The sequence below is a fragment of the Aulonocara sp. 'chitande type north' Nkhata Bay genome, linkage group LG6, assembly GCF_057382095.1.
Source record: "Aulonocara sp. 'chitande type north' Nkhata Bay isolate Kocher_YH1m ecotype deep benthic linkage group LG6, A_spYH_male_GT1.1, whole genome shotgun sequence".
Lineage (NCBI taxonomy): Eukaryota > Metazoa > Chordata > Actinopteri > Cichliformes > Cichlidae > Aulonocara > Aulonocara sp. 'chitande type north' Nkhata Bay.
In genome coordinates, this window is record NC_141349.1 from 29,401,490 (window position 1) to 29,424,470 (window position 22,981).

At 39.0% G+C, this 22,981-nt stretch overlaps 2 protein-coding genes across 2 annotated transcripts in view; both read right to left on the bottom strand.

The window, feature by feature from the left end:
- Window positions 1–6,929, bottom strand: part of usp43a (ubiquitin specific peptidase 43a) — a 131,443-nt gene extending 124,514 nt beyond the window's left edge. Inside the window, exon 1 of the mRNA XM_086296175.1 lies at window positions 5,990–6,929. Within this exon, the coding sequence (XP_086152301.1) occupies window positions 5,990–6,604 (615 nt within the window). The 5' untranslated portion in view covers window positions 6,605–6,929. The remainder of the gene's footprint in view (window positions 1–5,989) is intronic.
- Window positions 6,930–9,999: 3,070 nt separating this feature from the next.
- cfap52 (cilia and flagella associated protein 52) lies at window positions 10,000–22,876 on the bottom strand. The gene is made up of 14 exons (XM_086296176.1): window positions 22,655–22,876; window positions 22,070–22,269; window positions 21,813–21,949; window positions 20,849–20,977; window positions 20,504–20,603; window positions 20,203–20,319; window positions 19,837–19,937; window positions 19,524–19,694; window positions 18,936–19,084; window positions 18,596–18,741; window positions 16,156–16,307; window positions 15,150–15,252; window positions 10,710–10,824; window positions 10,000–10,471 (listed from the first exon to the last, which is right to left on the bottom strand). The coding sequence occupies exons 1-14, from the start codon at window positions 22,713–22,715 to the stop codon at window positions 10,290–10,292; spliced, it is 1,863 nt and encodes a 620-aa protein (XP_086152302.1). The 5' UTR covers window positions 22,716–22,876; the 3' UTR covers window positions 10,000–10,289.
- Window positions 22,877–22,981: the final 105 nt, after the last annotated feature.

The following is a 22,981-nucleotide window of genomic DNA, read 5'->3' on the forward strand; positions in this document are numbered from 1 at the left end:
ACTGGTCCATTTGCTGTTTCATTTTTCAGCTGGTTCGTGTTGTCAGATCACCTTTGCTGTTGGAACAGACCAGAAGCAGGGCAGTTATCACTTATACTGCTCGCTCTCCTTCCCATCATTCTGTTTCATCTATCACACAAACACGCACGCACACATGCACAAGTTCTCTGTCCTCTTTTCTTTGCCCGTTCTTTCTATTATCTTTTTTCTCTTTTCTCTCTATCATATAAGAAACATTCCCTCCACTAATCAGCAACAGCTGGGCTCCAGTCAGCCCAGCTAACCCGTAAACATGAGCAGACAAATGAGTCTCTCTCTTAGCATCTTAGCACCTGTCCCTCCCTGTCTCTTCATTCCAGTTTCAATTTCTCTGTTAGAATATGTTTGTAATCATCCAATAAAGGTTAATGCGAGTCAAAAACGAACAAAGCCTGCATTTCTACAGCTACCCCAGCATGAGATATCAGTGAAGAACAAGAAAGGGGAAGATATGTGATGAAAATAATCATTTCTGAGTGATTTAGTGTCTGTGCAGTTTTTCAAAGTGAAAAACTGCATTTAGACTTCTTAAGTTAACAAATCAGATCAACCCAAATGATTTAAGTTACACACATTGAGGAATAAGTGAAACTTAACTTGCGAACTTTTACTGAAATAACAGTAATCAGGCTGTAAATTCAAGCTGATAGAAAAATAAACCACCGTCACTAAAGCAGGAAACTGCAATTCAAATACCCTTTTGAAAGTGTGCTTTACACGTATCTGTGCTTTCCATGACTCAAGTAAAGCAGGCTCCCTTCTATGATTTGGCTATTGCACTGTCACACCCCAGTACAGTAAATATTGATGCTTTTCCACGGCTTATGTCATTCGGTTTCAATATATAAATCATGACAGGGATAATAAACCTGGTGGGAAAAGGTGTCATACTGACACAGACTCCTCCTTGCATTTCTTTATTGTCTGTTGCCACAGCGGTGCAGGTACAATATAATACAATACGACTCACTGAGTCGTGGGAATGCATGCTGCTTTCTAACAGCATATGGTGGCTTTGTTGTCGTACTTTTAAAAAGTCTAACTCCACTGTTGTGTGAGATGAAGTGTTTGAAGCTTCTTTTTTTAAATTTCCCTTCAACAGCTAAGACAGGTACTAAAGAGCGTATCTGTAGCCAGGTGTAAAATATAAAGATTATTACAGCACAATAAAGTATTTTATAATCATCCTGTTTATCCCACTTGAATCTAAAAGTAAAGCCCATCTGTTTTGCTGGGGAAAAAAAACAATGCTGCTCATCAAACTGGGATGATGCGCCATCGTGGCATTTCTGTGCTGCTCAGCGCAGGGAGTCCAGGTGGTGTACGTCCCCCCCGCTGTGTGCACAATGTATAGCTCTTCAGCACTGAAAGCGAGAATCAGACTGGTCCCCGAAGCAGAAATAAGACAAGGCAAACAAACCATCAGTCTTGCTGGTGTGCTTTACTGTCACAGACCTGTTCTCCCCAAAACAAACAAAACCACTTAAAACACCAGGCTCAATCTTTCAGACTAAGCTCCCCCGGCCCCACAGAGCTGGATCCTGTCAAGTGTTTAAAAAAAAAAAAAAGATAATGATCCTTTCAGCAACTGTTAAAAGTAGTTATAGCACTGTTAATTGTTCAGGTTGGGAGTATAAAGCTGAAAAAAGAGAGAGCTTGCTCTGTCATCAAGTTAAACTGATGTAGACAACTTTTGGCCCAACCAATAAAATGAGATCTGATGATCAAATGTGCTGTGAAGCAGTAATGGCAACGCTGGCAATGCTAACCATTAGCTAAAGCTCTTCCATTAGGCTGATTAGTGTAATTTATAAGCAAGCGTGCGTTTGGGGGCACATTGGATAATTTACATGTGGTTATTATGAGAATATTATGAGCAGGTGGGCTACATTAAATAAGCTCTGAAGGAATTCTGTGAACATATAACGAGCATATCGAACAACAGTGGTGTTGAAGTTTAATGGCCAAGGCTCACCAATGGGGAAGCAGAAATTTCAAAGCACGTCTGTATTCAGATTTTTGAAAAGTAGCCCCGATTTCACTTGATATGCTATCACTTCTTTGGATTGCATGCTTGGATGAGGCCCATTTGCTACATATAGAATGTAAATTGACCTAGAATGTCAACTGAAACCTTTGTATGAGGTGTTGCCAGTCTGGTAGCTATACCTGCCCTCCATCAGCTTATCAGACACTTCCACACATTCTGAGAGACTTGATCTGAATCTGCCTCTGATTCAGATCAAGCACTTTATGTGCTGAGATTTTGTGATAATTCTCAGCGTGTGGTGGATGATAGCAGCCACTTTAAGTTTAAGTCATTATCGAAAAACGTCTTGTGTCACAGCTTTGCATGTAATCACTGACTTAACTATTTTTCTAAAAGCCTGACGTTATTCTGGTGTATTCTGAGCTGAGTCTCTGTGACTTCTAATTTCCGCTCATTCATTAAAGCCGATCTCAAACAAAGTAGAGTAATAAAAAGCATTGCGATAGCCTTTATCTCTGATATAAATTTCCTTTTTTAACCCACTTCATTACAAGCCAGTGACTCTATTTAAATGCGAGCAAATTTGTCAATAACCGGCACATGTCAAGGCTGTCTGTTCCTTTCTCTAATTACAGACGAAGGGGTCTTGTGAGGATCACAAGGATGTTACTTTAGTTTGGCTGCAGTGTCTCTACCTCCCTCATTCGCTCACCCTCTGAGTGCACACCGCTGGAGGCATCGCAGCAGGGGGGATCCTCTTTTCCAGGCCAAATGCACTCGCTACAGTAAACATCCTCTCTCCTGCTTCACTCCGGGATAGGCGGACCCGTACAAATCATTGTGTCAAGGCAATGGCCCAAGGAAAGGAAATGTGTGTGAAAGATTTGTTTTCCTTTTTTTTTTTATTACAGGCAACCATGAGAGTAATTACAGAAAAACACTTTCAAAGCACATTCTGACATTAACAGTTAATATTCATATGAGGATTTAATCATCATGCTGTGCACACTGTAGCATCCTTCTATTTTCTTCCCGCTTACCCAACCTGGGGTCTATTCCACTCGTCTTACATCCTAGACAGGTAACCAGTCCAACACAACCCACAACACAACCGTATATGGAAAAGAAATAGAAAAAACTTATAAAAGACTTGCATCAGATGTGGCCTACTTCATATAGTGAATCATATAAGGCTTATATGATTTACTCATGAATTTTTCAAGGGATCTTATATCTGTTTTCACTCTTGTATGCTTTTCATACAAGTTTCACACAAGACAGATACAAACTTCATAAGATTTTTATATATCTTTTCCATGTGGGAAGGCTAACACACAGAGCACACAACCATGTGTTTTCTCATCTACACCTACAATCTACAACAATTAACCTAACAAGTCTTTAGACTGTGTGGAAGCCGTAGTATCAGAGGGAGCACGTAAACTCCATAAAGAGTCAGTTCAATAGAGATCAATATATTAAGTGTTTACTGTACGAATTTCTTTATGCAAGGCCTGTTATCTAGATCCAAATGATCTTTATGATGTTGCGCATACTATCTTCACATATCAGACTTTTGACTGTTTTAAAAGACTCAGGCTACATTAGTTTCCCAAAGCAGGAGTTGATCTCCCGTTCGTGCAGACGCTCTTCAGTAATAATATCATAACCAGCTACCCTTTATATTTCTTGGACTGAAACACCATCAAGTTTTTCTTCTACTTGAATCACGACCTTTTCTCAAAGCTTCAGCATGCTCACACCCAAGTTAGCTAGTAGAACATTGCTTATAAAGCAGATTTAATTCAAGGTGGAAGTGCAATGAGCAGCATTAGATGTGAGCAACCACAGAGACTGCAGGCAGAAATTAGCATAAAGCTAAAATATGAAACACAATCGTTAAGCAATGTGATTAAAACACCACAAAAATAATGCACATGATTAAAACAATGATAAAATATATAGATATAAAAGATATAAAACAATTCATTAAAACAAGAGCAGCATTAAACCAATTAGAAATGAATAATACATTTGACTTAAATTACTGCTAATAATAATAATAATAATAATAATAATAATAAAGGATTAAATAAAATAATTAGGAATAGTAATAGCAATGTGTGCCTGTGTGATCACATATGTGTGTGCGTCTGTATGTGTCTGTGTATTACATACCTAATCACTCATAGTTTCCCTGTGCTACTGATATTTCAGAGCAGTTTTTTGTTTTTGTTTTTTTTTCTAAGTAATCCTGCTGATTGGCTACCATCCAACCACTCCTGAGAGAAGTCTAAGCCTCTACAGCTCCCAGTTACAACTGCAATGAGTAACAGGAGCAAGAAGCCTCTTGTGTGTAAGTGTTTGATCACTTGTTGTTTTGAAAAACCTTAAATTGAAGAGGTAAAGCTTCCGTTATGAAGCAGCCCCTCTGCACTGAACACTTTGTGTTTGTGAGTCAAGACCGCGTGTCTTCTCTCACAACTCTGGGAATGCAGACAAACCACCTGAAGTGTAGGAACAGGTAAGCCAAATCAAATCAAATCAAATCAAATCACTTTTTATTGTCACATCACATGTGCAGGCACACTGGCACAGCACATGCGAGTGAAATTCTTGTGTGCGAGCCCCACAAGCAACAGAGATGTGCAAACACAACAACACAAACGAGCAAAATACAAGAATGGCCAACCTGAAACTAATAAATATATGTACAATATATAATAGTGTATGCATTTCTGGATGTGTATACTAAATATTTTCCTACGTGTGTGTGTGTGTGTGTGTGTGTGTGTGTGTGTGTGTGTATACACATTTTTACAAATTAAATAGTAAAAAAATAAAATAAAATAATAATAATAATAATAATAAAATATATAAAATATACAGAGCCAAGCAGAGATAACACAGCCTACGTGTAATCAGTAACCACATGGTTACCGAACTGCAACTACTTCAACAAACAATATCATAAAATGTCGAAACCATGAGGTCTTGAGGTTGTTTTATTATTACTGCCTGGGACAGAAAGGTTTACCACTGACCTCTGACCATATTCAAGCTCACACCTTTAAATTTTTATCCAAATATTTACCCTCCTTTCTTAATTGTGCTCATGATTTTTTTTCATGTCTTTAGCTTATATTAATAAATGGACTGGACTGTAGTCAACATAATTTACAAAGAGTTTGTTGTGTAAGTATCTTCATGACTCTGTGTTCTTTATTATAATCAATCGAGACATTTTTTGGCAACTTCTAAAAAGCTTTAAGAAGTATTTTTAAACTTTTTGACAGGTGATCGCTTTTTGGGAGGCAACTTGGTATGACATGCAGCTTGTGGCACTAAATGTGAAGAAAGTAAGAGATGAATGTGAATAAAAAGTTTAGCCTATAAATATGATCTCTTTCTTCATGGCCGAGGTGACCTACCAGGGGAGCCTGTGGCACAAACTTCACGAGAGTGAGTAATCAGGGCCCCTGCTGATCCTCTTCTAGCTTTCAGTGTGTTATATCTCTGTACCTTGTCTCCCTCAGCTGAGTGCAGCACGATCAATCGGCACTGATTCGGCCCACAAACACTGTCAGTGCAATAGGAGAAAACTATGTGGCTTCTAGTTAAGTGTATTAATATGATTTAAAACGCCCTAAGGTCCTGTAATTGTGGTTTCATTGTGCTTGAGTTTGAGCACTCTCGCTGCCAGTGAGCAGTTAATCAAATAGCAGCAACAACACTGGCACAGTTAGCAGCAGACTTTTGGGTTTCGGGGCCACTTGCAATTAGTTTAACCAATCAAGATGAATAACATGCCCACCGGGTGGAGAGTATTTGTTTCTAGTTGACACCGGAGTACCTGTTTGAGAACAACTCTCTTTATAGAAAACAGAAAAATCACGCCAGGTCTCCTCAATGGGGGAAGCCTAAGCTTGTTCAGTTCAGGTGAATCGTCTCCATCCTTACCTTGAACTCCACAGACAGCTGCGGCGTGTACTCCAGTGTCCAAAGCGCTCGAACCAGCGACGCCAGCTGCTCTGTCACCTCTCCCCTGGCGGTCTGCGACTCCGCTCCTCTCACCTCCCCGTTAACCCTCTGGAGGCAAATATCCGACTTATACTGCTCCAACCCGAGGTATTCGGCGAGCAGGTCCGTGTTGCTGAGGCACTGAACCACGGCGTTCATGAAACAGGTGTTGCCGTGGTTCTTCAGTCCCAGCACTCCCGGGGTCTTGTCGCCGTAGCACCACGACAGCCTGTCTTTCACCGAGCCGTGAATGGACGAAACCGTGGAGCTCTTCTTTACGGTTCCTTCCCTGGAGATCTGCGAACAGTTATCTTTAAAACCACCCGACGCGCTTTGCCCGAAACCGCCGTCGTCGTCTTCTGCGTCCTGCTGTTCCGCGTCGCCAAAGTGCGCTAAAGTGCCCAAAGTTTTAAGGATCCTTCCCATGAAATTCCCAAAAGATCGAAGCGATTTCCGTCTAGTAAACCTACCAGATTTGTATTTCTTCTCCTTTGGCTTCGTCGTTTTGGGTTTCATGGGTTGTCTTCTTACCTTGCTTTCCTTACGGGTATCCATGGCTCTATCACTTAAACGGACCGAGAGAAAATGAAACAGACTATCAACGCGCACCTGTCTGCCAGGCTGTCTACCCCTCCTCCTCCCCCGTCTCACTTCTCTCCACAAACCTCACTGCCGCGAAGCCAATAAGGCACATTATTGCTGATATTATCCCATCGACATCTCGGTGCGCGCGTTTTGTCGGGTGACGATCTATCTCTGCAGGAGCTACAGAGACGAGCGGCTCTCCTTCTTCCACATCGCAGGTTCATTTATACTTCCTCGTCGATGGCTCTCAGCGCTGGATCGTGCGCCTGGCGGTCTTTGACTCTCTCTCTCACCACCCCTGTTCTTCCCTCTTCTCCTGTCTGTAGGGCCTCATTGAATTGCCAAGGATCCTGTTTAACTGCCCGCCTCACAGGCAAGAATTTAATTAACCTGAATTAGACTGTAGGCTATCAACACAAATATGTATGTGGTTAAGTCATTCGCAACGGGTGGATGACAGGCAATTCAACTAGGCATATCTACTTTATTTCACTCTGAACAAGGAAGTTGTCGTCTTTAATAGGTGACAGGTACAGCAGTGTGAATCTGCCCCCTGTAGGACCAGTTCTAACATCACCTGCCAAAACATCTGCTGAGGGTGTCAGAGAAAGCAGCACCATCCACAATACCAAACTAAATTATAGACTACTTATAAACTGCTCAGAGAACAACTAAAAAATAAGTTTCCAGTATAATGGTAAATGGACTAGTTCTTATTGAGCATTTTCCAGTCTGCTTGAGCATTCAAAGTGCTTTAAACAACCCATTCATCCAAGCACTTCTCACACACATACATTCAGAAATTGCTATTTCTGCTGAAGAGCCTGTCCACATAGGTAGACCTGGTACACCTGTGCTATTTGCTCTGACAGACACCTGTTTGTGAAAGCCAATAGCATGTCTAATCAACCAATTATGATACCAACCCAGTGGATTTAGGAATGCAGACATGGTCAAAATGACCAGTGATGGTTCGAACTGAGCATCAGAATGGGAAAGAAGGGTGATTTAAATGTAGCATGGTTATTGTTGCCAGACAGGCTGGTAAAACTATTTCAGGAACGTGTGATCTATTGGGACCTTCCTGCACAGCGATCCAGAGAATATTAGAATAGAATGGGCTGGTGTAGCAGAAGACCACACCCTGTGCCACTCCTATTAGCCAAGAAACAGGCAGAAAACCAATGCTACAGTTCACACAGGTTCACCAAATTTGGACAATAGAAGGCAGCTGGGTGATATGTCATGTTCATCCCATCCACCCATTTTCTCCTGCTTATCACATGGACTATTTCATAAAAACTAAGTTTACCTGAATCTGGTTTCTTGAACATGACAATGATTTTACAGGGTTTCAATCTAATAGAGCAGCTTTGGGAGTGGAACAGAAGACTCACAACTGATTTGCAGCTAACAAATCTACAGCAATTGTGTGATCCTATCATGTCAATATGGACCAAAACCTCTGAGGAATGTTTCCAACAAGTTAAGCATGAGTTAAGTTATGGCGGTTCTGAAGGCAAAGGGGATCCAAAAGGGGCGATACTACTATTGTATTAGTAGTGGCCAGTGAGGGTATAAAAACCAAGGTTATCAAAGTATAGATACTGACATCTACCCTACATATTGCCATGCATACATGGTCAACATTTTCTTCATCCTGCTAATCAAATACCTAAGACATCGTCACTTGCAGACAGGTGTAGCCAAGTCTGGCAACTTTCTGCATGCACATTAATGCTGCTGCTCATACATCATGAAAGCTCGACAAAGTTAGTAAAATGTATGTTAAAATTGTTTTTGCCAGATACATTACATGCAGTTCTGCTTTTCAATGGGAATCCAGCATCTTGTTTGCAATATTCAGATTCTCATCTGAAGCTTAATTTCACAGCTCACCAGTACTAAAGATTGAATTTGGTGGACCAGATGTTCTGATTTATTAAAAGAAAAAGTCAGGTCTTCAACCAATATTCCCGTAATTTTCCCGATGCTCTTGAGCATTGTTAGAAAAATGAACACATGTTACATGTTACAAATTCCGAGGCAAACCGTGTCATTCTGTGTCTGTGTTATGAAGATGACCCGTGTTTTACAGCAATCCTCTGTTCATTATCACTGTGCTAAACGACAGTGCAAGGAATTATGCCCAAGCTTAATGAGCAGGGATTTTATTTTATTTTTTTATTATTTTTGCTGACCTGCCACAGACTGGTAACCTGTCCTGGTTTACACCACCTCTTGTCTCATGACAGTTGGGATAAGCCCCAAGCCTCCTGAATTCGATAAGAGGTAGAAATTGGACAGATGGATGGATGGTTTATATAACAATGTTTTTGTTTTTTTTGCAGGAAGTAGTAGTGAATTAGAATTGTACATTGCACCACTCTTTTACCATAACCTCTCAGAGAATAAATCTTATTACATTAGGGGACAGCAGTCCCTAATCTTTTCACTTTTATATACAGAATGTATTCAGACTACTTCAACCTTGCATTTTATATTGTAAATGTAATTTTTAAATTAATCTACAAGAAATAAAAAATAGCACCAGAAATTTTGCTATATAAGCAACAATAACTATTTTCACTATGAAAGTACTGTTTTCCCCATTTCATGGCACACCGTTACACCTTCAAGTCAATCAACTTTTTTCTGGCAAGCTCCATCAGATTGGGTGGTGAACACCTTTGATGTGTCATCTTTACATCTTAGATTTAAACAGTGGTTTATGGTTTAGCTGCAGTTGATCCACTTTAGCATTTTCTTTTCTCAATGCTTCAGTTCACTATGGTGCTGAAAAGTTCTGTCACCCATTCTCAGGTCAAAGCTGGTTTTCTTTAAGACCAGACCAGTCTCCCTGAGGGACACCCCAGTACCATGATGCTGCCATCCCCATGCTTCACTCTAGTGATGGTAATAACCAGCCGACTGGCTTCTGGATAATACCTCTACCATGAAGGCCAGTCACCTACCAGAAGGTCATTCTTGGTCACATTCTTGACCAAGGCACTTTTTGTTCAATAACTCAGTTTGGTAAACTCTAGCACTCAGATGTTTTGTGTATTTTACTTTTTGTATTTCACAGACATTGAAGCCATATTTAGAAACTGATTCATCCTCTTGCCCTATTCGCAATGACATTGTGAACTTTCTATGTGTGTTTACACCAGGACATGTAGCTTTAAATGATTAACAACTGATGTGTGGCTATTACATTCTACACATCTCGAGGCTCAAAAATCAAACAGGATGACTGTCACTGCAAAGGCTCTGAATACTTTTCAAAATGAAGATTTTGATTTTTAATAGAATTTCAAAAGAGCAAAAAAAGAGAAAGGATTTATTAATGCTTTAATTCACTTTTTCTTTTTCTTTTTTTTAAATTGATTGACAAATATTACCCATTTAAAAATCAACAAAACCATGCAAAAAAAAAAAAAAAAACCCACTACATTTACTATGCATCAGTGAGCAAAAACATCTTATACAGCAATTGTTGCTTCATGAGGTTACATGTATTTATTTTGGTAAGAATGTAAGTCCATATTGCTAAAACAATATAATAGTAACATTTTGTACATTTTTGGAAAACTCAGAAAAAAATGTCTGGATGGCTAAAAGTTTGTGTTTCTTCCCGTGTCCAAATCTCCAGTTAAGAGGAAGGAACATGAGGGAACTTCCAGCAAAGAATGGCTCCATCTGCACTTGTACTGACTAAGTTGCGGCTGTTGGAGCAGATTTTCATGCTGGTAATACTGCCACCATGACCTACCCCTACGTGGGTTACTCCACCTAACATGTAGTCCCACACTTTCACCAGCTTATCATCTCCACCTGGTATAAAAAGGTGAACAACATAAGAAACCAGAAGCTCTAGGGAAATATCACTAATTATTGTGCAATACTGTTCCTTATATAAAACACATGAAAACTATATTTGCATAAAATATTCAATTAGGTTTTGATCTAAACGGGAGCATAACGGGCAAGGCAGCAGGGACAAATATAAAATTGCTATCTATATATGAGTAGCATGGAAGAAGAAGAAGTGCAAATGAGTAATGTGCCATACCTGTCACAAAGTATTTGCCATCCTGTGAGATATGCATGCCATTGATGGCACCAGACTGCGAAGCCTCAAGTTGTCTGAGGGCAGATTTACCCTCAAACACGTCCCAGTAGGCAACCTGAGGGACAAAATGTACACAATGCACAGAAAGTCTAAGTGGAGATGAAGGTTACACATTTATACTCTGAAGTTTTTTTGTTTGTTACTAAGGATTGATAGGCTTGCTATGCAGACTGCTACTAATGAGATCAAGTGAAAACATCTCTGTGCTTTTGTGCTATTTTTATTCAACATTATATACAGTATACACTTTACCACTTCCTATTTTGGTAGTAGTACGCAATAGGTGACCTCAGACTCTCACCTTCACTGCTTTCTCGTTTTAACTCTATATGAAAATGAGCTGGTTTGATTCTATCATATATCTAAATGAGTTTTGAACATCTCTAGGGCTTAACAGCCGTCAGAGTATCAAGTCTCACAAAAGGCGATTGTTAGTTGAAGTTATTTATAGCCCAGGTGGCAGAAGCATCACAAAACCACAGAGCGAGAACAATCCTTTCTTGTTATTTATATGACCGACCTGATTACTTCTTGGGTGGAGTAAATGAAAGCCCAGATGGACTTGATCATTAAAATTAGGCTTCAGTCATGAATGAGTTCCTAGTAGAAGATTTAACAGTTCACCCTATGTGATTTTAAAAGTCAAGAAGCTGTTTAGAAAGCAGTAAAGCACTCAAAACACTGATGCTAAACACACTGCATTTCAAAGTCAATAAGGAGTTGAGAGAAGGAGATGGAGTTACCACAATTAGCTATTTGTAAAGGTCATGTTAAACAAGGCTGTTCACACAGAGCCCGATGCTTATGAGAACAGAATTTCATTTTTTGCCCATTATGGAAGGCAAATAATAAAGGATATGTAATCTTTCACACATATTGAATATTGTGCTTACATGGAATGAAAACTAATATGGAGAAATAAATAGAAACCAAATCTTCCTAATGTAACCAAATCAGAATGTAAGGCTTAAATCTGAACAAAACAATACTCACTTCTCAGCTAAGGCCTGCATTAATCGATAACATATTTAGTGAGATGTCTTTTCAAACAAATCAGCGCCTTAAATTAATCATTGCGCTATGATTAATAAAAAGAAGTTAATGGTGAAATTAAATAGTTTACTATTCGCATAGCCACGATAAAAGTTACTGTAACAATGTTCCCCTCTCTTCTTCTCTCTTAGATCATTGTCCATCCCTTCCTCACCGCCACAGTCACGACCCCTTCCACCTTTCTCATCTCATTTCAGCAGCTTATTAGAGGCTTCCACCTGTGTGAGTTGTCTTGGCCCATCTGCGATCCCTCAGCCTCGGTCTGGGAAACTGGCTCACAGCCATGACATGGGCAGCCAGGAAATTAATTACGTGCAGTAAGTGAGAGCAGGTCTGAAAAACATACTCTTAGGACTGCTCCACTTATAAGGACAAATCTCAGGCTATAAGCAGTGTATAGTTGCCTGGGCTACACAGAAGGTTAGAAGCTTTAGCTTATAGAAAATATGCACAGTTACCTAAGGTTATTATGAGCTAGTAATTAATTACTATCAAGGCTAATTAATGCCTCCTTTTTAGCAGAAATAATGTAGTCCAACTGGTTTCAGCTATAATCCCGTATCCTTACCTTGAAAAGACGAAGTAAGCATCATATACTTACTACACCAAAAAACAAACACATCATTATCATTGCCAGCAACATCCTGATCACAAAGCATCTCATTAATACAACTGCTCCCTGACCCTACACAGTCATCCCCCCACCCCTCCTGGCCACTCTCTTTCTCTTCACATTTTTTCTCACATGCTGGTTTGCATCCTGTGAATTTACTCATAGAGTCATGCTGGGAGGTGAAGAAGGCTTGGAGTACAGAGAGAGAGGAGAGAGAGAGAGCATTGCTGTTTGTTGAACCAGACAGAGTGCCTGTGTCCTGGGATGAGCAGATGGTGGATCTGGCTGGCACTTGGGTGGCATAGGCACATCCGCAGGAAGGCACGAACACCACAGCGCTCCCCTCTATCTCTCCTCTTTCTCGCTCTCTTTGAATGCCTCCTTCCCACTTTCTCTCCGCTCGCTCAGCACACCCACCGCGCTGTGTTAATCAGCACAACTTGTCCTCACCTCTCAGCATGCGGGGACGGCAGCAATATGGGTCCAGTGTGTAGCCGGGTTCAAGGGGTGTGGATAAATTGCACAATCAAGGAAAAAAGTGTTTCATTCTGCAGCAGTAAAGGTCCAAGCTTATGTAAATAAGAAGTGCTTGGTTAATCAAGATTATAAAAAAAAAAAAAAAAAAATTGTGGAGTCAAAGGGTGTGTTTTTGCACCAGTGATTAGCAGCCGGCACAATGGCTTAATTACTGTATACTGAGCTAAGAAACAAATTAGAAGCGTTCAAGCTAATCTGCAGAAATGCACACGAGTATGATTGTACAAGCTTTCATTGTGCTACTCTTTGCTGATCTTAGTAAAGCTGCAGATTTTTCTGTCATTCTCATTAAGTGGAGATTTCAATAACCATAACAACATAATGAGGACTCTACACTGTGACTGTTTAGTGACAGTCTATTTGCATCCTGTTTTTGTTTTTTTATCATTATAATGATTACCTTTTTCTCCTTTAAGCTAGACAGCTGAGTATTAAGTCTGAGGGAAAATATATGGAGTACATGGACTACAGTAAACAACAAAAAGTAGTTATTATAGACTCACTGTGAATTGCAACAGTTTACAGCTATGTTATCAACAGATTATGAAAAAACAATTGTGTTACAGTGTGATATTCACAGTGTGATCTCTGGGCACTGGATATTTGGAATTGGCTCGGAATTATTTTATTCATTTTCAGAAAAGAAGCCAAACTGTAGAGCAATACTTATTTGTACCAGTGCATGGTGTAGTGAGTCAGAGCAGCCATAAGTTTTCTCTGAGCCCAACTGGGGAAGACACAATGCCAACAGACAGACAATGACTTTTATCATCACCAGCACCAATTGGAACCCACACTCTGAAATGCTAAAACAGGAGCAAACAAGACTAAACTCCAGAGGAGCTTCCACCAGCTCTTGAAGCAAAGAAAATGAACTGGCACCATCTCTTCTAAACTGTAAAGATCAAAGCTGTCCATGCTAACACATCACATGTTCTACCTGTCAAACATCACTCACATTTTCTCCCAGAAAACTTCGTCGTCAACACGATCATGCCAAAGCTTGAAACCTGGAGCCCCCATAGCCAGATACCAAGACTAAGTGAAGTGAGATCTACTGATGATGCTAATGTAGCACCATGGACGATACCTACCGTGACAGTTACAGAGACTAACCGGCTGATCTACACCAAGAACGGTGTGGATCATACATACATCATACATGGTACGCCATATCCAAGTGGCCGGCATAATATACAGAAACATCTGTGGTGAGTATGGACCGGAAGTCTCAAGGGCATAGTGGGAGACACCCCGTACGATGGTCGAGAATGACCGAGCTAAGATCCCATGGGACTTCCAGATACAGTAGGACAAAATGTTGGTGGTTAACCAACCCCATATAGTAGTGGTGGACAAGCAGAGGAAGTCAGTCGTAGTGATAGACGTAGCAATACCGAATGACAGCAACATCAGCAAGAAGGATCACAAGAAACTGGAGAAGTACAAAGGGCGCAGAGAAGAGCTGAAGAAGATGTGGAGGGTGAAGGTAACAGTGGCCCCGTGGTAATCAAAGCGCTAGATGCAGCCAAAGCAAGTGTCTCCAGCAGCTCCCAGGAACAACATCCGAGATCTCTGTCCAGAAGAGCGCAGTCCTAGGAACAGCTAAGAGACTGCACAGGACCCACAAGCTCGAGGGGAATTTTTTTAAATCAAAGGTTTACTTATTTAAATAAATAATCATTAAATGACATATGCTTGGTATAAACTGAATGTATAACAATGAAGTAAATTTCATTTCATGAGACTTCTTTAAATTGTCATTTTCAATTGAACAGATTCCATTAAATGTATTTTTGTATTGTACTTCTCTATACTGTAAATTCTACATGCAATCAAATTAATTATGGTCAGCATTTTTGGCATGAACATTTTTGTATCCATCTTTTTGTGTGAAAACAAACTCATAAACCACACTTTCTTGGTTCTTACTACAGGGGCAGCTACACTAAAACATTTTTGTCAGAATTAAGCAAATTCTGACTAAAGAAGTTTTAGCAAAATGATCATTAACAAATTCTGACTATACATACCTCTGAGGCCACCATAAAAAACTGGCTTAAAGATAAATCAAGTGAAAAATTTGTGTTTAAATTACTGCCTGCTAGAATGCCAATAAAAATACAGAAATGCACTTAGCAACAAGAAAAAAAAAGATTCTTAATCCCAAAACACACCTTTCTGTCAGTGCCACTGGTGATGATCTGAAATTCCTCTGGATGGTAGCACACAGTCCGGAACAGTGTGTTGGCAATCATCATTTGACGAACTACGAATCGCCTATAAAAGATTATACAAGAGACAAAAGACAAGAAATGACGGGAAGGAAGATGAGTTTGACAGGTGTTGCAATAGACTGGGCAAAAAATAACTCATATGAGGTGCATGTGTCTTCACACCATGACCAGACTGTCGTGTCTGTTCAAATTTTAAACAAAAAAAGCATAAATCTCAAAACAATCTGTATATACAAATGTTCTGAAGTGCACATATTTTCTCTTGTGCAGACAGGGTGTCAGTCTAAATTAATTGAGACTTTTCTACTAATCCATTTAAATAACCTGTTAGTAGTCATACTACAAAGAGAATCCATGATAATTGTATGGGTACTGCCTAGAAGCCTTTAATCCACAGACTCGTTCATGAAGAGGACAGACAATGAAAAAAATGACCATAGTCAGTTTTCAACAGCTTATTGTACTCCCAGAAGAAGCTCACAGATTAAAGGATTTTAAGCTCGCTTATAAAGAACTGGATTTCTTTTTTATCTCATTGTATGAGCCACACATCCACTTCACCATTTCTCTCTTATGACAAGTCAGACATGAAGACAGTGCTCTTCTTTCCTCTCACTTTGTCTCTGTTGGCTATACGTATTATTACCAGATATGTACATTACTTTTCACAGAACAATGTGATTAGCTCATTCAGTAATGTGCCTAACTACTTTATTTTCACTTCACTTGCTCTCATCATTTTTCTTTGATGAAACTGAAAAATAATTATTACAATTTTGACTTAGTGAAGTGGCTCTGCAGTAATTTTTTGGCATTTTGTTGTACTACTAAACACAACATTTCATAGATAAATAATATTTCATACACTAATATTACAATATTAAACACTTTAAAGATGTTACATGGACACAATGTGTGGGTTATGGTTTGCAGATAGGCTACTCACACTATGTCCCAGATGATGCAGGTACCGTCAGAGCTTGCAGAGACACACTCTGTGTCGTCACTCTTGATTTTGAGACAAGTGACAGCAGCTTTGTGCTTTTTCATGGCCTCCAGCAACCGATAGCTACGTGGCTTCAGCTCCCAAACACACACCTATGATAGTTAAACCCAAAATCATTCATTAGGGAAACTATATTTAACTTTATTTATAAACATACAAATATGCTATGGATGCAACAATTTTCAATTTTCATTAAAGACATCTTCAACAGTATGTCTTCTGTTCTTTTGAAATCATGTCAGTCTTCAATGATATTGCATGCTGTAGAGATAAACCCCAAATTTAAATGCTGAATGTGTATTTGAAGGGTGCACAGCACAGTCTAGTATGGTGTGTCTGTATAACGAATATAAAGCATGCATAAAATCCTCCAATATTTGCACTAAGCACTGGAATAACTCACAGCTGCTTGTCTTGGAGAAAAATTAGCAATTCTAATTATATGACTAGACATGAGATGCAAACATTCTTATCTTTAAATCAGTTTTGTCATGTTCAGTAGGCATTCCCAAATCAATAACAAAAAAATGTTTTGGGAAAGTCTGAAAATAGTTATGGCAGGATATGGACTACAACTAAAGCTCAATTATCAGTCAGGATAGCCATTTCATGTCCATTTCATAATTCTTGTTGATGATATACTGTGAGAAATTGTGCCAAAGTCTCAAGCTGCCCAAGATTTTTTTTTTTAATTTTGCTAGGAAAACGGAAAATCTGTGATGTGATTTATTGAAACATGCAAACATAAATGGACAAAACAGAGTTTGTACAATTCTACAAGTCTGTATTTGGGACCTTATTCTTCAACACCGCCTGAACTCTTGTAGGCAAGCTTTCTTGTAAGTTCTTTGTAATCTTCAGGAATAGTTCTCCAGGCTTCTTGAATGACATTCCAAGCTCTTCTTTGGATGTCGGCTGCCTTTTGCTCCATTCCGTTCATGTGAACTCACATTGTTGTTGAGGTCCTGGCTCTGAGGATGCCTATCCATGACTGACAATGTTTCATAATGTGTTTGACTATCCAGGTAGTATCACTGTAGTATCTTTGGAATCATTGCCATGTTGATAAATGAAGCCCTTGCTGACACTTTTCAGTCAGTAATGCATGGTCTATCAAAATCTGATCATACTTTTTTGCATTTATAATTACCTCAGTTTTACAAGTACATATTACTGTTGATATTAATGAGGATTTGAAACAAAAAAATTATGTAATTTTGATTTTAAACTCGATAAGACCTGTGTAATTTGGCATACCTCATTGTTTGTTTGTTTTTTAGCTTTTGCCATCCTTGAGAATGGATTCTTGACCATTACCCTTCCATTGTGGGCGATCGTGGCTCAAGAGTTGGGCGTTCGCCTTGTAATCGGAAGGTTGCCGGTTCGAGCCCCTTGGACAGTCTCGATCGTTGTGTACTTGGGCAAGACACTTCACCCGTTGCCTACTGGTGGTGCCAGTGTCCGGCAGCCTCGCCTCTGTCAGTGCGCCCCAGGGTGGCTGTGGCTATCACCAGTGTGTGAATGGGTGGATGACTGGATGTGTAAAGCACTTTGGGGTCCTTAGGGACTAGTAAAGCGCTATACAAATACAGGCCATTTTCCTTTTTTTTTTTTTACCATTGAGACTAGTTCTGATGAGGCTTATGGAAAAAGCAGATGAATCAGCTAAGGGGTGTAAATGTAAACTGTATCTCTCGGATCCTGTCTCAGTTCTTTGATAGATTTTTCCTATTTCTTAAGGACATGACTACATCTACTATAGATAGTTTTCATGCCTACAACTTCTGTCTACTTGTTCAGTTTCCTCAAATTTTTAAGGACACAATGAACAGATATGTTTATAGCTAATAGCTCTTTTAGAATCACCTTGTTGGTGCAAAAATACAGTTTTATGCCTGACAAACTGTGTTATCTTTGGAATTTGTGTTGATTCAACCAAAGAAAAAGGATCATTTTGAGTGTTTTTGTGACAAGTTGCTAGTAATAAAGTGCTAAAGGTAGAATATAAAACTGGATTTTTGCTAAGTTCTGTGTTGTATGTAAACACAACACTGGTTTATTCTGTGATTTAAGTGCCGTTTTATGCTTTATGAGTCAATGTAAAAACTAAAAACATTCTTCTGAAAATAGACTGAACAGTTCTCAACAGACTAGACTGAAAATTAAGAAAAAAGAAGAAATTTTTTTTTAAAGATCTTCAGAAAGTCTCTGGAAATATTGCTGAACTATTTTAAAACTTATAAGAACATCTGGCTCCTTAGAAGCATAAAGCCAAGAAATGAGAAGCGGCTCAAGACTTTAATATTAAAATATAAATTAAATAATAATATATATCTAATAGTGAACAAATTATAGGTTCATTGATATTATTTCCACTGACCTGTCCTTCTCCCCCTCCACTGACAATCCTTTTGCAATCCCTTGTGCCAGCAATGGCCGTTGCACCCATTGTGTGTGCATTGTGAATGGTGAGCATGAGTTTTCCACTTTCTGGTCCAAACAGACGAATCTTACCATCATTCCATGCTAGAAGACAATGACAGCTAGAGATTAATCTGATTCTGCACAAGAAACAGAACTTTTCAGTAAGTGAAAAGAAACTTTACTTTTATATTTCAGATTTCTGCGCTACTGTAATTGAGATGGCTCGTTATCACCTATTCAAAACATATTTCAAAACAGAAAATTAATTGTTACAGAAATCGCTCTCTGAGTCCTACCACTGATGATGCTTTGTCCATTAAACATGAAGTCCACTGAATTGCAGGTCACATTGGGTATAGTGATGCGCAAAAGCTCTTTAGGCTTGCCTGTGTACCACACTCTGATATCTTCATCTGAGCAGGTTGCAAATAGTTCAGATGTTCCACTAGTGGAAAAATGTGAGGAAAAATAGAGAATTATAGTTGTGTGGTATGGGTTGTTAATATAATTATGTAAATAATTAATTAAAAGTAATATTTTACTTAGGTCTTAGACACATACATAAAACCAATAACATTTCCTCAGAATATGTAGACATGTGGCATGTATATGTCACCCTCTAGTGAGTACAACAGGTAAATAAAGCAATGAATCAGAAACAATTTCAGCACAGTTTAAGCATTGTGGTTTTGCTTTGCTGCATTTGAGACATAACATAATGTTTATTTTCTTGCATTTCTGGGTACAAGAGAAAATGTGTGTTTCTGAGGGGCATGGTGAAGGAGAAAAAGGAACAGACTGACTGTTTTCTGATCAATTCTCTTTATCAGGGCATTTATGTTTTATTGCAGAACACTATTTAAATTCTCTTTTCTGACACTTACAACAAGATGGCTACGTCCTTGACAGCATCATTATGGCTGGTGGATATGAGTTCCACTTTGAAATTCTCATAACTGAAGCGATACATCTGAGCAGCCTCTGTGCCAACAAAAAACTCATTTCCATCTCCTAATGTAGCAATGGAGGTTACTGCCTTTTCCAGATCGACTTTCCTGATGTGAGGTAAAGGAAAAAAGTACAAAAATGCAAAAACAAACTAAAGCACTTGAATGCTGAAAATATAGAAAATTCAAAGGTAACAATTATGCACACTAGGGATATTTTATAGTGAAATAATTCAGTCATAGAACTCACTTAAGAGTTTTGAAGTTAGTCCCAGAAGACAAAGTGACAGTGCCAGATCCACAGCCTACAAGTAGGTCCCCAGACTTCAGTATCTTTATGACATTGACACCCTGCAAAGAAAAGGATGAAACTATGATTTTCATTACATTTTTCTAAAACAATTATGCATATTTGAATATATCACTTTTTAAAATTCCTAGATTGTTGACAGCTTCTCAAAACTTAAGAAATTTTTAACTATGTGACATGAACCATGGCTTTTCCTTCCACAGGGATTCCTATTAAGCACAGGGCATGAGTACGGAGTGGCTGAATGACTGAATTCAAAGCACCCAATAAGGAATGCAATGAATGACCTCTACAGTGATGACTTACCATGCTGTATTTTGATTTAGCTGGACCGCAGTGATTCAGAAGCTTTGTCTTCAGGTTAACTTTCATTATGTCTCCACTCATGGTGCCGCAGAAAATGAACTGATCATCCTCTGAAATCTGTACAGCAATATTGATAGTGCAACCACATTATTTCACTATATCTGGTGTGCTATAAGTTTGGAAGATTTAAAAAGTTGAGTTTCACTATTAGTATTCTTATGCACCTTCTGCAGCCATACTATTAGTGTTTTATTGATTTGTTAAGTTTCTGCCTGCAGATGGTTTGCATATGGCTTCATACCTCTAAGCATTTCACAGTCCTCTTGAGCTTGCCTGTCTGACACTCTGTGGGCCTGATCTTTCTGTTGGGGAGGTCCAGTTCCCAAACTCGCAATGTTCCACTGCCCAAAGAAGACCAGTGATATTAAATCACTTTTATGCAATAACAAGGAGCGTGAAAACCCACATTGTGAAGCTAGGTATGCAGAAAAAAAGCAATAGGTAGATGCCTTGTCATTTTATAAGCAGGTTCAATAAAATCTAATTCACAGATAACCTAACAATTACAAATTAAAAATCTAATGTGACATTCAGCTTGGCTTAAAAAAACACAGAAAAGAAAAAATAGTAGACACCATTCACTCACCTCCCTGCTGACACAAAGATGTTGTCATTTGTGTTTGAGTATTGCAAAATCAGGGAGTGACCAGCACTCTGCGCTGAAGCTGGGCTCCCACATATAGCTTGCTTAGTCTCAATATTCCACACAACTATACTGTAAACAAACACAAAAGATCATTAGTACAGTACATTTGATAGGCCATCTAGAAATTGATGTACCCCTTTTTGTGCAGATAAAGATAATTAAAGGCCATACCATGTGTATTCATGGACATTGCATGTCAACACACATTTCAGTAAATGTACTAGTGTAGACATTTGGCTAACTCTCACCTCAAGACACATGAAATCTATTAAACCAGGAACAACAAACCAGTATATATAATAAAACAGACTTCACAGCTTGACCTCATACTGGACTGTCTTTAAATCATGATTCTTATATCATATTTAATAAAAAATAATATGTGCCACTGTGTCTGCTAAGTCTTAACGGATCTACAATGTATGAGCTTCAGTCACTGAAAGCTAACTATCCAAATGGAGTCTACTTCACAAGTTCAGTACGTCCCCTCTGGCAACAAATGCAGGGTGTTTGTCATTTGTTGCTTCCTGCTTCATAAAACACAAATAAGGGGAAGAGCTGAACCATGTGCAATCTTATAACAAGCATCTTTAAATCTAAAGACTGGCCCAGCTTAGGTTATTCTGGTTTATTAGGGAGTCATAATAGCAAAGGACTTTTGCTTTCCTTTCCAGTACCTTACTAGCCTGGATGTATTCTGACTGTACAACTTCCTGTGTTCTACAAGAACCTTGTGCCTGGCTTGTTAAACAGTAAAACAAATGTGGCATGATCATTGCTCAATGAAATATAGTGTGCTATGTTGGCAATTAGACAATTACTGTGCAAGGCAATGTGTATTTCCATTTTGCAATCTTATTATCTGAACTTGCACCCAGCTGCATCATTCAGCCATAATGTTTACCTGCCATCATCTTGACCCCCAAGGGACACCAGGTACTTGTCATTAGGAGAAAAGGCCAGTGCCTCTACCTTTGCCTTGTGGAGCACCAGCTCTGTATAGATTGTTCGGGTCGCATAGTCCCAGATTATTATTGTAGCCTAGGACAACATATTAAGTAGAATATTGTAATTTATTCATCAAAATTATTTAACCCAATATCTGATGGCAGATTTGCCAGGTAGTTACAAAAACATTCAAACATTCCTGACTAAGACTACCTTAAAGCCCATAAAGTTGACCTGTCCAGAGGCAATATACAGTCCACTTTTTGACACTGAAATACAGGTTACATTGTTTGTATGGCCATGTAAGAACTCCTGTTTGCCATCTTTAATTCTCTTGAGAATGATTGTGCATCCAAGAGGGTAGATCATGTGCTCGTTGTCTGGATGGACTCTTAGGCCAGAAGAAACATGTCCTGGTGAAATAAAGCAAAGTACATTGAACAGACAATCTGTTTGTGATTATGAAGGTGGATGGTTGTTTTAATAATAATGGATAATAATAACGGGAATGTGCACTCTATCTTCATAGCTACACATGTAAGTTCAAAATGTAATCTTAACAACAAAGGTACAGTCTAAATCATACAAGGGGACGAGAACTCAGCCCGCTAGACAGCTCTGGAACAAGGAGAACATCAATTTTGGACTTAAAGTTTTACAGCTTTTCCTACTGTTAAAGACCGCGCAATGTTTTTAATATTAAAAAACTACCACTGTGTACAGTACTTAGCGTGTTACTCCAGACTTTTCAGCTGTCGTATCATTAAGCTAATTTAAGTTTGCAGGGGGGAAACTTACCGTTAAAGCCAATAACAGCCTCCAGTTCGAGCCGAGGTATACTTTCTGTTTCAACATCCATTATCAAACTAACTGTATTTTATTCACCCGAAAAATAAACTGTATTTTAACCTGTAAATTCAAATTTTGTTTAAATAGCGCTAATTATTTTTTCTCAGGCAGGTGAAGTAGTTCACACCAAACAAACGGTCGCCCAGCAACATCAATAAAGCGCCACCGGCTGAATGACGTTTCTCTGCTGCATTCACGTGGTATCGGAAATTTTACAATTGAAACAGCCGTACACAAAAACAATTAAACATAATTGGCAAATTACACTGGAAAATC